A 14,286-nucleotide genomic window follows, 5' to 3' on the forward strand; every position below is an offset into this window, starting at 1 on the left:
GCAGAACGGAGTATTTGCTACATGCTGTTCTCCTAGAGCACCTGAGGAACGGATGCCACAGCAGCAGTGGATCATAGCACAGAGCCAGTACCCTCTCCCTTTCTGAAATGGCTACTCTGCGGCCTCCTGTGACACAGGATCATTTGGATGGACAGAAAGCCACTGCTCACAAAGCTGGCTTAGTTCAACACAGTTTCCATTAGAGATGTGAAAAAAAAAGTATTGAAGAAGGGTTTAGCACTTCAACTCTTACTAGGGAAAAAAGTACTATTGCTAGTCCAAGGCATGTCAAAATCGAGGTTTGTGAGCAATAGCAAAGAAAGTTTCTGGTATTCTTTGTTATTACTAATACTATTACAAGCCTCCCAAACCAACAAAATCTGGAGAACTGAAGGAAAATACAAACCCTAAATATTCTGAGGGAATTCTGACTCTGGTACTTTCAATCCAGAGTAAGTGTAAGGTGGCTGTTTGGATTAATCTCCAGCCCCGTTTCTGTCAGCTGTACACTTTGGATTTTATTTCTGGATTAAAAACAAGTAAACCTCTCCATGAAAAAGTATTTTAACTGTATTGCGTGATGGTAAACGAGCTGAGTCAGGAGGAGTCTGTTTTGTCTCTGTAGAAGTGTACTCTCTACATGTGGTTTTAAATGTCAGAATTGCACATGCATGCTAGTGAACTTGAGATTCTCATATATATAATCTTTAATATCTTATTCAGGTATTTTCCCTGTAGAAAAGATAATTATGGCTGTAAAATGGATGTAATATTATTGGAAACTATTCTAACTTGAGGTAATTAAGAGTGTAAATTTAAAAGATTTAGGTTGCAAATCTGCTGTTTTGTGTTTTCCTAGACAGTTGTTCATTAAATATATATATATATTCAAGTTAGGATAAAAAATGATGAGTCAGGTTGTCAAAACCAAAATTTCTAACGCTGTATACGTGCTAGAATGAAGCATTTTTAAATTTTTGCAACATCTGACTCATGATTTCAATTATGTATTCTGCCAAGTTCAAAGTTTCCTTGTACAAAGAGAGAACTATATGAAACAACCATGCTTCAAACCGTTTTACTTCAATTGTAGTAACAGGTTTTAGAGTTTAAATCATTAACAACCTCCGTGTGAACTTTTATCCAAATGACTGCAAGTCACAAAGACAGCACTTCTCTTTCACGAAGTACCTTTTGTGCTTTAGTGAGACCCAATCCCTCTTCTGTGTTTTTTTTTCCCCCACCTTCATGTCTGTCTTTGAAGAAAGATGTGTGATTTGTGAAGTAATGAAAGTATGTATCGGTTAATGAAAACTGCTATCCTGGCGTCATAATGCACGCTGGAATTGCTTCAGGATAAAGCTTCATATACCTGTATTAGAGCATGAAAAAAAGCAAATTGCAGAAGTCCAGGTTGCTGTGAGCACTGTAAAAGTAACATGTAGCAGTGAAATCAACCATTAGGGGTGACCTAATCTTGATTCCCCTCAGCCCCTCATCTCAAGGAGTTGCGATTTTCATGCTGTTTGTATTCTTTCCCCTTCTTAAAGCCTGCACTAGAAAAGGTCAACACTGGGTACTGGAACAGCGTATTCACATACTCACTTGCCCACCTTCCTTTCTTGCTCATTACTTAATTTGGCCCAGAAGGAGTTGTATCTAATAATCGTCCCCCTGGTACCGAAGTTCAGTTCAAGTGAGACCCTGTGCTTTGGGAAGGAATAGCTCAACACATCCAAAGAATTCTGTGGGGTGAGCTTTGCACTGGTACAATTTTTCTTTTCTAAGACAGGAAGGATCAGGGCAGCCTGATCTAGTGGAAGGTGTCCCTGCCTGTTGCAGGGGGGTTGGAACTGGATGGTCTTTAAAGTCCCTTCCAACCCAAACTATTCTATGATTCTGTGATTCTAAGACATAATGTCTTAATTTTTATAGAAAAGAGTAGTTGTTATTAAGAGTTGTTGTTATTATTTTCTTTATCTGCCAGAAACAATGGAATTACAGCATGAGATGCACAAATCCCCCCATCTCATGGAGTTGTGATTTTCATGCTGCTTCTATTCTTTGCGGTTTATAAAACCTACATTAGAAATTGTCAAAACTGGATACTGGGACAGCGTATCCACATATTGACTTGCTCACCTTCCTTTCTTGCTTTTTAATCTGGCCCAGAAGTTGTATCTAATCACTGTCCCCCTGGTACCAAACTTTAGTTCCAATGAGCCCCTGAGTTTTGGGAAGGAGTAGCTCAACACATCCAAGGAATTCTGTGGGGTGAGCTTTGCACCAGTACAATTTTTCTTTTCTAATGCAAGAAGACAAAATGTTTCAATATAAAAAAAAAAAGAGAAAGCTGGTAGTTGTTTCCCCATCAGAAACACATAAATTACAATGCGAGACCCACAAATCCCCCCCATCTCAAGAAGTTGTGATATTCATGCTGCTTGTATTCTTTCCACTTTTTAAAAACCTGGTTAAAACTGGATACTGGGACAGTGTATCCACCTACTGACTTGCCCACCTTCCTTTCTTCCCTGTTACTTAATTTGGCCCAGAAAGAGTTATATCTAATCAACATCCCCCTGGTACTTAAGTTCAGTTCCAATGAACCCTTGTGCTTTAGAAAGGAATAGCTCAATACATCCAAGGAATTCTGTGGGGTGAGCTTTGCACTGGTACAGTTTTTCTTTTCTAACACAGGAAGACAAAATGTCTTAATTTTTTTTTAAAAAAGGGCAGATGTTTTGTAAAGAGCGATTGCTATTATTTTCTTTCCCCCACCAGAAACGAGAGAATTACAGCCTGACACCCACCAATCCCCCCCTCCTTTCTCTTTTTTTTTCCAGGAGCGGGAGCCGGGGCAGCGCATCCTCCGCCCGAGCGCAGCGGGGACACCTTCCCCTTTGCTCTGCCCGGGCGTGTGTGCGCTGTGTGTGTGCTCTGTGCTCTCTCTGTGCTCTGTGTGTGTGTGTGTGTGTGTGTGTGTGTGTGTGTCCCTGCCTGCCTCTCGCCGCCTGCCGCCCGCGGGCGAGCCGTGAGCGCCGCCGCCGCTGCCCTTTGATCCCGGCGTTAGTGTTAGTTAAGGGGGGGTGGGGGGGGAAGACGGGGACCGGGATCCGCAAGCCCTCGGGCACCGCCAGCCCTTCGCCCCGGCACGGTGCCCGCCGGGAACAACATCCCCGGGCGCTCCAGGGATAACTGCGACCGGGGGGACAAGCCAGGTGCACGACCGGGTTGGAGGCGAGGGGGGGTGGGGGGGGTGGGAGAAAGGAGGGAGGGAGAGGGGGAAGAGAGAGAGAGAGAGAGGAAAAAGAAAAGGGAGAAGGGGGAGAGGGAACCACGGTGAAGCCGGGAAAACCGGCTTCAGCCCCCTTTCCCCCCTGGCGAAGAGGGAAAAGCCGCCCCGGTTCGCGGCTCCCCCGGGGGCCCCGGCTTTTGTGCCTGGCTGTGCCCCCCCCGCTCCCCCCCATCCCGGTCTTATTTGATCTCCCGTTAAACCAAGGAAGAGAATGTGAAAAAAAAAAAAAAGGGGGAAAATGCCCAGGAGGAAGCAGGAGCAGCCCAAGCGCCTCTCTTCACGTAAGTGCCCCCTCTTTTTTGCCATTTTCTCCTTCCTCTTCTCCCCGTCTCCTTCTCCCTCCGCAGCCGCCTCCGTCGTTCGGTGCGTTAGTTTAGGGTTACAGAGGTGAAACTGACAAAGACACAGCCAGGGTTATTCCTCTTTTAGGTCTGAGCTAAGGCAGCCATGTTGGTGATGAACAGCCTTGTGCCCTTTTAATTTTTCCTCTCCCTCTCCTTTCCCCCCCCTTCTTTCTTCGCGTCTCTCGCCCTTTCCTCCCCTCTCCCTCCTCTCGCCCGTGATTGTGCATTTGTGTCGGGGGGGGGTGGAACGGGACCACGGTGTGGGTTTCTTTTGGGGCTGGAAGGAAGGGGAAAGGGGGGGTGGTGGTGTTTTATTGGGGTTGGCAAAAGGGGGGGTGGTGGGGGGAGCGGCTGCTGGCGTCTTGTGCGGAACCAGCCGAGAGGTCTGTCCCCGGCTAAAGGTTGCGGCAGGGCTTGGGCAGACCGGCGAAAAAAGGGGGGGGATACGGAGAAAGGATGGAGAGGGGACTGCACCCCGCACCGACCCCACCGGCACCCCCGTAAGGGGGCGAGCGGGGAGGGAGGGGGAAAGGCAAGAGCGTGGCAGGAGAGGTCCCTGCAGAGCAGGGAGAGGCGGCGGCGACCGCGGGCTCCTCCTGGCCGCAGTGAAATGAAGGGTCAGGGCGAGCCAGGAGAGGCTCCGGGGCTCCGGCGGCGCTGCTGCCCCAGACGAGAGCAGCAGAGCACGGGGCTAAAGTGCATCCCGATCCTCCGCCTGCGGGCACCGCAGCCTGACACGGCTCACCCTGCCCTGCTCCTTCTCCTTCCCTTCCCCCCTCCCAGCCTATTTTCTCCCCTCTTTGCAAAACAGTTAACTTTTTTTCCCCCCTCTCCCTCCCGCTCGCTCTCCCCGTACGAAGCGCTCGGCGGCTCATTGAGAGCCAGGCGGAGGGGAGGGGAAGGGACCTAAAAATACCCTGCCCCTGCTTGGCCCCAGGGTTGGTTTAAGGAGAGAGAGCGAGAGGGAGGGGGGGTGAATGGTGGATGGAAGGGTCATTTGTCTGCCTCCGGCACATCTGCTCCGAGCGTCCCTGCAGCGAGACCGGAGCCGCCGGTGCCGGAGCCGAGCTCGGTCACCGGGAGTTCACCGGGGCGGCCCCTGCCCTGCTCGGGGAAGGAGACGGGGGGGGGGGGGGGTTGCAGGCGGAGCTCAGCCCGTTTCCCCCCCCCCCCCCCCCCTCCCCGTGCCTTCGCTATGCGGGCGGAGGGGCTGGGGCAGCGCTGCCCCCCCTTCCAGGATGGGATTGGCGTGGGGGGGAGGCGACGAGTGGGGTGCACTTGCGGCCCCCCCCCAGACCTTTCACCCCAGCGGAAAGGACGAGGAGAGAGGGGTCAAGCGCTGGGGTTGTGCCAGGGTGGGCTTTTTGGTGTGTTTTTGTTGGGCTTTTTATTTTTTTCCTTCCCACCCGCTCCCCGCTGGCGGAGCGAAGCGGCAGCCGGGGCGGCTGGCACGGGGGAGGGACCGCCTCTGCAGGGGCCAAGCCCGGGCGTGCAGGGCCCTGCCTGGCCGTGGAGGGGCGTTGGGAAGGGGCGGAGGGGCGAGCGCTTTGAATGGGAGGCGAGCCCAGGGGGAGGTGGCGGGGCGGGCGCTGCAGCCGGGCTGACCTTGCCCTCGCCCCCGCCCCGGTGCGGCTGCCCTCTCCGCCTGTCTCTCGGGCTGACATCAAACCTGGGCTCCATTTTAGTTCGCTGGGGCTGTCTGCCGCTCCCCTGCGCCGCTCCCGGCGCTGCCCGTGCCCCCGGGGTGCGGCTGGGGCTCCCCCCAGCCCCGACCCCCCGCCCGGGGGAAGCGGCGGCTCCTCCTGGGGCCACCGAACAATCGCCTGCATTGTGCGAATGCGCTCGTCCCCCTGTCTTACTTATTGGTGTGTTGTGGGGTTTATTTTTTTTTCCTAAACGCACGGCCTCATTTGCGGTTGTTTCGGATAAATTTATATTTCTTTTTTTTTAGTTTGATTCCTGGGAGTTTTTCTCCCGATGCGTCCCGTGTGGATGCTACTTTTTAATGGGATCTATCCTAGAATCATAGAATAGTTAGGGTTGGAAGGGACCTTAAAGATCATCTAGTGCCAACCGCCCTGCTGTGGTCAGGGACATCCTACATTTATTTATTCTAATTCTTTTTGTGACTAGATTGTGCCAGATCAAAACCTATTATTTGCCAATAGTAATAATAGTATGTTAGATAATTCAGAAATATAAATATTAGACATACTATTCCATCCTGCAGTCTCAGAAAACGTTTTGGAATCCATTGCATTCGGTGTGCAAATGTTATAAATGGTGATATATGTATTTTTTTTTTTGTAGCAACGTGTTGGTCTAATGGGTACTCGGTGTAAAATACATTTTTATTCTACAATACCTGCTGGGTTTAGCCATCCATTCTTAGAGGAGCCGGTGTGTGTATTTCATTTTGAAGTATTAATAATGTCAGTAGAATGTAAAGTGTGCCATGTGCATCTGGAAAGAAGATGGCTAATACTGTCTTCAACCTTAACTCTGTCCCGTTGTGGGGATTACAGTATGATTCACTCCTAAGTTATGTTAGAGGATGCTACTGCTGCATGAAGTCTCTCCAGGACACCTAAGCGATGTAGCATCTTACTGTACCTCTCTGTGATATTTTGGCTTCTCTTGCTATCACACTGTTTTCTTTTCTGAGAATACCAGAAAAGTCCGTTTCCTCTGACTTGGAAGAGTTCAGCCTGAAAAGAAGAAGTTCTGAGGCGCTCCAGTAAATGTATAAGATCTAGACCGCTACGTTGCTTCGAGTGTAGCGATCGATACTCCTTGGGATTTGATTCTATCTCAAAGGCTTGTAAGCAGTGCAGTTTGTGAATGAATGCCACAGTACTGTTTATACAAAGCTTATGTTTGTTACAGAGCATAGGGCAGAATTAGATGCTACCTTGAGAAGTTTGAACTTGTACTAGTTCCTCAAAAACGTGATTAATTCATTGGTGACAAGAGGATCCATGTAGGGAAAATTATTAGTCTTGGTATGATTAGCTTAATAATTTCGTTACTATCATGATGGTTGTCCTGGTGGTGCTGTAGTGCACCTTGCAAGTGAACAGCAGCCTTTTGGTGGATGGAGTAACATCTTGCATCACTCCACTGTTCTTATTTTGTCCCTCTCATGAAAATGAAGTTGTCATAGACTTTTCAGAAATGCCTTCTACCTTTATGGGGATTCTTTCTGATGTGTGAAGTCTCTGTCTCTTTAAATTTTTATGCTTTTTTTTCATTATACCTACTAAGTCACTTGTACGAAATCATTCAGTGATCAATGTTGAAAAGTCGTGCAATGGTAGATTATGTCTTAGGGTTGTCTAATTGTACAAAATATGAGTAAATCACACTGGAGTATAAATTGGGCTACCAAAGAGTCAGCGTTGTGCTCATTAAGCTTTAGGCTCTTAGGAGATAGGGGGGCAGTGGAACAAAACCACAAACTTTTTAGTTGGCCGAACAGGAAAACCTACAAGTAGAGCAGTGGAATGGGAAATGTAAGGACATGCAGATGGGATGCATTTTTACTTCTAAATTTTAAAAAAGAAACTATGATTTAAGGACAACAATCACTCTGGTAGAAATATTTTCATGTACTAGAAGGCAGGAGTAGCAGGAATTAAGTTTAGAGGGAAAAAAAAAAGAAGAGGAGCCAGGAGGAGCTGGCTGTTCAAAGTGAAGTATTAGTAATTTCCTATAATTTAATCAGACCAGATCCCAGAGCAAGATAATGAGAGCATGACCTACAAAAGAGGACTTTTTGGAAGTTAAAAGGGTTTCTAACATGAAGCTTCACAAGGCATGTGATTTGTCATGAAGCACTGTGTAGAGGACTTTTTTCTTTCACATTGCAAAGAAATCGTAATATAAACATTAGTTCAGATGGTTAAGGGAGAGCTAATATTGCTTATGCCTGGAATCCTTTTACTATTACAGCTGTTACACTCAAGCATGACTCTGGACTAGTTTATCTTCTAAATAATATTATGGCCTGATTTCTAGTATGCCTTTTTTTTTTTGTTGCCTAGTTTGCTATTGGTAGTATGTGAGTTTTATCGTCTAGGTTTACAAGTACGAAACCCTTCAGGATGTATGGAGGTTGAAGTATTGTGCGTTTTACAAAAATAATAATATGCAAAAAATCTGGACTACAAAGTAAGTAGCAGTATATAGTAGAATTCAGTTTTCAGAATGTGTTGTGTGTTAGTAATCTGTCTTTCTGGCCTCCAAAGTAAAAATTCTTATTTTTGTTCCACTGTAAAAGAAATTGTTTCCTATGAAGAATAGTAAATTATATTGAGGTGAAAGAAGGGGAAAAACCCCTCAAAAAGGTGGATAATACCTCTTTCCCCAAGGTTTTATTCCCCCCCCCCCCAAATGTAGTTAAATAATAAAACACAGGCTTGACCTATACTTGAGTTGAAAGGCTGCATGTTGCAGGGTGCAGTCAGCATTGTTTCTGTGCGCACACACACTACCTTGTGTAGACTTCAGTGAAGGAATCAGCAGCATGTATCCATAAGCTCACCTCAGAGCTTGTCTTTTAGTTTTCCTGTTTTTACAGACTTAACTTCGGCTTACAATTATGAAAGCATTATGCTCCCAAAGACAATTTCTCTTTTCCTTGCATAGATGAGCATTTACAGGCTGGTATCCTCTTTGGTCTAGACTCCAAATATTTTGAATACTTAGTCTGAACTACTTGGCTTAGTAGTTAGTTCTGTTCCCTAAAGTTTCTCCTGCCTTTCAAGGGATTTCCTGCTTGTGGTGTAATTACACTGGGTAGTGGAATCCCAAGTTAAGCCTAACACTAAGACAAACCTGTTCCGTTTTGCAGGCTAAGAATTCACCCAGAATCCTGAAAGAGTTATGGGGGATTTTTTTATTTTATTTTGTTTTGAGAAATATGTAGTAAAGTGAGAAAAATGGAGCTGCATAAATAATCCTTTCTTTTGTTCACTTCAGTACTTACACAGTATATGGAGGCTGGAGGGGAAAGAACAATTGGTGCTAATAGTACAATAGATTGAGAGAGAAGTTTTAATAGAAGACTGATGAATTAGCTGCTGTTTAGAATAAATTACATTAAAAATGAAAGGGTTACCAAGTGGTATAGGTCTTGTAACGAATGGTTTAATCAGGAGGTTCTGAAAGTGAAATTAGGTTCCAAACATCTGCACTGTTCCATTTCTTTTATTTGGGATGCTCTCACTAGTGTAGAAATAAAATTTTTGAAGCAACTCAAAGCAAGCTACTGTCATGATCCCTTTGAATTCTGCATTCTACCTCTAGGGATTCCCTTCCTCAAAAAAGGTTTTTAGTTCTGCTGGCCCTCATCTGGGGTTTGCTGCTTGGATGTGTTTTTTTCCTCTGTTGGAGGGCTTTCTATGCAGGTACAAAAAATTCTTCTCTGTGTGGTCTAAAGTTTTATCTGAAAGTTTCTGTAAAGGAGAAGATTTGGCACAAGCTTACTTTAAAATTACATCTTCCTATGTTAAGTGAATGTTTTGCATGTATCCTGGATCTCAGTGCTTGTTAGAATTTGCAAGATGCTGTGTCAGGGCAAAAATGAGAACTACAGGTGAATTTTTAAAAATAAATGCCACGTAACACAGAAAAATGTGTTAAAAGGATTGATGGCTTTAACAAGCGTGTATTTAGCTTAATGGGTGATCCCCATATGTGACTTGTAATGAACACAAATTCTTTGCAAGCTACTTCTAGACTTCACTTTTGCTTGTGTAGTAATACAAATAATTATCAAGGAAAAAAATCTCAAAAAATAAAATAAGAACACATCTTCCACAGGTAGATGATCATGCAGTGAGAAGTAGTTAAAGAATAGAGAGGGTGGTATGCGAGTGGATTTAGGTAGCAGCTGGTGGTGTAGCTGTGTTTACTTGCTTTCCTGAAGCACAGCCAGTCTCTCCCCTTATAGATCACCATGCCAAGTCTAGACCTGGCAACTAAGGACTTATTTCTTTATCCATGTTCGGAGCAGAATTTCTTCTTGTCTACCTCTGTATTTGTAGCACTCTCAGGCCATGAAGAGCCCTTCTTGGGCACCACTGTAATCATAACAGCCTAGAGCTGCTCTAATTTCTGCTGCTCCCAGGCTCTAGCCCTGCTCCTTGGTTCGGAAGGGAAGGGCTGACATAATCCTTTTGTCAATTCTGCATTGCTGAGGGGAGTTCTTTGCACAGTGAATAACTCTGAAGGGGGCTCTTCTGCCCACCTTGAGGTACTTTTACATTGCCCATAAGGTCTAAATAGACTTCACCGTAATTGTTTATATTGTCTTCTTGCACAGTGCTATGCCACATTGAGATAACAAAGCAAGCTCTAAATAAGCTACCTTGTGTACGGGAGGCAGTTATCTCAGCAGTCTACCCAGGTTAATTCAGCTATAATACTTGTGGGCATACTCAAGCTGGCTCAGATATCACTACGTAGTGCTGTGTTGTTTAGTATAGATATACTCTCATGAGAATCAGAGTTGTTGTCTTTGAAGGCATTTACTGGCCTGCATAAAAAGTGTTGGTAAAGCCTACAGAGTTTTCAGCCAAAAAATAGGCACTTTGAAAAAATAAAATCTAATCCCACTGCCATTGGCAGATGCGTATGTTTGTTTGCTCAGCAGAAAAGCCAGCCATGGAATGGACATAAACATGAGCTTTTGGCTCTTCCTCTGCATCTGAATTTTAGGTGGAATTTTAGGCAGAAGGTAGAAACAGGTTGCTGCCATTTATTCTGTGTTTGTGCCTGAAGTAGCCATAGCAGTAGTTTCTTGTACCAGGAGCTTGGCACAGAATCCCAAATCTCCTTAAAATAAGAAGGGGTTTGAGGAATGTCCACTTTTTATTCAGTGCTTACACGTTAATTATCTAACCTCTTACTTTTCTTAAGGTTGAAAGCTGAGGCAGAGCCTTAAACTGTGTCTAGGAGTGAGGGGTGCCTATTTCCACAGAAAGGTCTGCTTCTGTGTGTTCGCCTACCAATACCAGTAGCTTCCTAATCCTCTCTTATTTGGCTTTGCTTGTTAACCCCAAGCAATCCTCTCAGGGACAGAGAAAGCAGCTGTCTTTGGTAGCAAACACAGCACGACAAAACAAACACTTCTTGAAGATATGTTGCCGTAACATCATCCTTGTGGGAGGAATTAGAAATACAGGGAATATAATTTGCCATGTTCTAATCTGAATTTGGGAGAGAAGAAATAAATTACAGGGAACGAGGTTCCTGTGACACTTAGAAGAAGGAATAATTTCAGTATCTGAAACCTAAACCTTTTGTTTCTGAACCAGTTGGAAAGCTAATGTGCATAAAGCACCTCAGGTGATTAATGGGGCAGAGTAAAATGGTAAATCAGGAGCACATTGTTTACTAAAAATAGAGCAGAAGAAGCTACATATAACAAAAATAAACAAAAACTAGTTAGAAACAAGGGAGGTCTTGGGTGAAGCGGGTACACCTGACTGATGTCACCTGCTCTGGTTGAATACTGCCTTATATATATGGTTCGTGAGCTCCTCCCTTCACTTTATGACCCCTTGATAGAGATCATAAACATGATAGTAACAATTAAGAGCGCTGCAGCAGCTTGAGCTGAGGCTTCCCGTTGTTTTTTTTTTTAATGCAGTCTACACATTAAGGTGATGTAGAGATTTCTAGTTGATTTTGTTGTTCCTTTTACTTTATTGATTGCTGGGACAACCTTCATAAATGTATTCTAAAGAACCGATTCCATATGTTTTAAAAGTCTTTTTCTAAAAGAGTCAGTGTTTTGAGTGGTTAGCATGTGTTTACTCTTTCTGTAGTTTTCTCTTTTTTCATGTAGTTTTCTCTTTCTTCTCACAGTAGTTGCTGTCGCTATCTTTCTAGCTTCAATATTTAAAGTATTTTAAGATGACTTTATGAAGTTCCAGTTAACATTATTGTTAAACTAGGACTTAGTATGTATCATCAGCAATGGGGCAGCTTTACAGCCTTCCTCTCATCTCCCTCGTGATGCAAATGTTATGGAAGTTGCCTTGGCCTTCCCAGATGAGGATTCTCATTGCATGGGGATGTTCCTTGGAGAGAAATGATACTGTTGTTTCATACATCTTTGTATCACTGCAACTTAGACTAGACGGTGAATCAGAGATGAAGCCACAGCTGGAATGGGCTTGCATCTACTTATTGCTAGTTAACAGCCATTTTCAGCTGCTGTTGACAAGCCTCCTAGGCTCCGGGCTGAGTCTAGGTTGGAAAACACAAGGGAAAATTGGAGCACTGTAAAGGCTCGCTGTGTTCATCCTTTGCCAGATACTCGCATGTACTCGTGAGAGAACCTGGCCCTAAGTGTAAACTGAACAGAAGTGTGTGGATTATTGAATATGTAGTGGTAGTGATTCTTCCAGATTGAGTGGAATGAATTACTTCTGCTAGAGTGCCACTGAGGGTGTTGGGAAGTTGAGATGTTTTATTCGTGCTCAGAGAAGGAGATAATGAGCTGACCAAAAAAGTCAGAGTAAGCATAGGTCAGAATGTACAATAGTACATTGTATCATCAAGACAGGCAAATGCAACCACCTCTTGGACAGTTTTTCAGACTTCGATGTGTCCGTTTTATGAAGAGCAGCCAGCCAGCCTCCTGCAGCAGTAAAGAGACAGAGAGATAAAGAGAGAGGCTGTGCTCTTCTTCCTTCCTTAGAAGCTGGCTGGCTTAACTTTGTGTTCAGGAGATGAAAACCTCCCTTTGGCAAGCATGGATTTTTCTCTTGCTATTTTACCCGTGCTGTAACTTCTAACTGTGCTCCCTGCAACTTTTTCTGGGCCCAAGACTTCTAGACTGCAATGACAGAGCTACGGGGCTGTCAGTTGCTTGTGAGGGTGTTTGGAGGTTCAGCAGGACAGTTTACAGACATGAAATCTCCAGCTATTTTTTTTTTTGAGTTCTTGCTTTTTATTTTTTTCTGTGGCTCAACAGGAAGCTCTCCTCGGAGATTCTTCACATGTATTGGGAGAGACAGGGTTTTTTTCAGCTTTAATCCTTGTGTGGTAATACCACATTGATAAGGCCTGGTTTTCTTCCTTTCTCTCTTTCTCCAAAACCACTTATGATATAATCACTGCTTTTATCGCTGGTAATTCTTTGGTTTTTTCAACATTTGCTAGTCAATATTTATGGTAAGCTTTCTAGACAAGTTGGAGGAGATTTGTCAGGAAAGGTGTGAAAGCTGAGAAATATCCATTTTTCATTTTGGTAATATCAGTACTTTATCAGTGTCACTCCCTGAAGACTACTGGCAGATTTAGAAGTTAATAGAATGAGGAGTTATTTGGAACTGGTTCAGGAGAAGTCACAGCATGCCCTTAATCCACTGGAGAGAAGAAGAAAAGTGAAGGTTGTCATTTGTATTATCCCCGACACCGTTGTCCTAGGTTGGCAAATCAGAGCCAGTAGTCATGGAGAACGCAGACCAGAAATACCATGTTCTTCTGTAGGACTTCTGATTACTCTTTCAACTGTCTCCCAGACTTCTGTTTTCTGTGGTAGTGCTTAGACATCAGAAAGTGCTCTGAAGGATTGCCTTGCTCGTGAAAGAGACAGGACGATGTTGTTTCCTTCTCCTTTGTCATTTTTGTGTAGTGCATAGGAGTACAAACCAGGGAAGTGAACCTGCTGTCCTAGGCGTGTGCTTCTTGAAATGACTAGATATGTTCTGGATGTTGCCGTGTGCTTTCACAGTGCTGCCGAGACCTTCTAAAAAGCTTTCTTTAAAGTCTGAGGCTGTGCTGGGCTTACATTAGTCTGTCCCTGAACAAACTCTGGTGGGAGTTCGTGCTTCTCAATTCCAAAATTTGACTATGCTTTTTAAGAGATACAGGAAACCTGATCTATTGCACCGTCCTTTGTATTTAACAACATGTGTGTAGAGGAAGAAAGATAATACATTGTTGTTCTTTTGATATCAGCTTCTTTGTCCTTAGTCAAGTATTTTCTGTTCGCCTTTTCTGCAAATCTGTTTCTATTACCAGTGAGAGGGGAAGTATGGAAAGGGAAATTTTACCTGAGATCATGCACATCTACCTTGCTGTAGATAAAATGCTGAATTTTGAACTCAAACCAGCACTGGCAAGGACAATGACCTTCTGTGGTTTTGCCATACTCTCCTGGCACTGGTGAGGGTTGGACTGTTCTTTAGATTCCTACCAGGGGCTTTGAAGCAGCTCTGCCTTGAAGATTGAGTCAGTAACTGCAGTGCTTCAGTAGTATTTGCTTGTCTTTGCCTTCCTCTGTATGTTATTGATTTCTTCCTATTTTCTGTGGGTGGGGTGAGTGTGTGGTTTGGGGAGGAACATGATTTGGACTTTGCAAGAGGAGCTGGGGGGAAACTGGGAGCTTCATGCCTTCTGTATATGCTCAGCCATGCAGGGGGTATTGATAGAAAGACAGCAGGTTCTCCTGCTGTGGCAGTCATATGGGCTGAGGGAGCACTGAGGGTCTTGCACAGAGCAAGAATAAACGTGGAAGCAGTGGCCTCAAATAATAACGGCAACAGAGCTTTATTTTTGTGGAGCTATTACTTGGTGTTTAGAAACCTTTTTTTTTTTTTTTTTTAAATAAGCCTGTTGTAATCTTGT

At 44.5% G+C, this 14,286-nt stretch overlaps 1 protein-coding gene across 8 annotated transcripts in view; it reads left to right on the forward strand.

Moving 5' to 3' along the window:
• Window positions 1–3,391: 3,391 nt before the first annotated feature.
• ZNF827 (zinc finger protein 827) overlaps window positions 3,392–14,286 on the forward strand; it is a 105,097-nt gene continuing 94,202 nt past the window's right edge. For 3 of the 8 annotated variants that reach the window (XR_008449621.1, XM_054065138.1, XM_054065139.1), the window contains exon 1: window positions 3,393–3,579. Coding sequence is in view for 7 of the 8 variants with exons in the window: in XM_054065138.1 (XP_053921113.1) it covers window positions 3,537–3,579 (43 nt within the window). In the remaining variant the exon portion in view is untranslated. Of the gene's footprint in view, window positions 3,580–14,286 lie in introns of all 8 variants that reach the window. The other 5 variants (XM_054065136.1, XM_054065134.1, XM_054065133.1 and 2 more) reach the window with 3 other exon arrangements.

This window comes from Cuculus canorus, chromosome 4 (genome assembly GCF_017976375.1).
Source record: "Cuculus canorus isolate bCucCan1 chromosome 4, bCucCan1.pri, whole genome shotgun sequence".
Taxonomy (NCBI): Eukaryota; Metazoa; Chordata; class Aves; order Cuculiformes; family Cuculidae; genus Cuculus; species Cuculus canorus.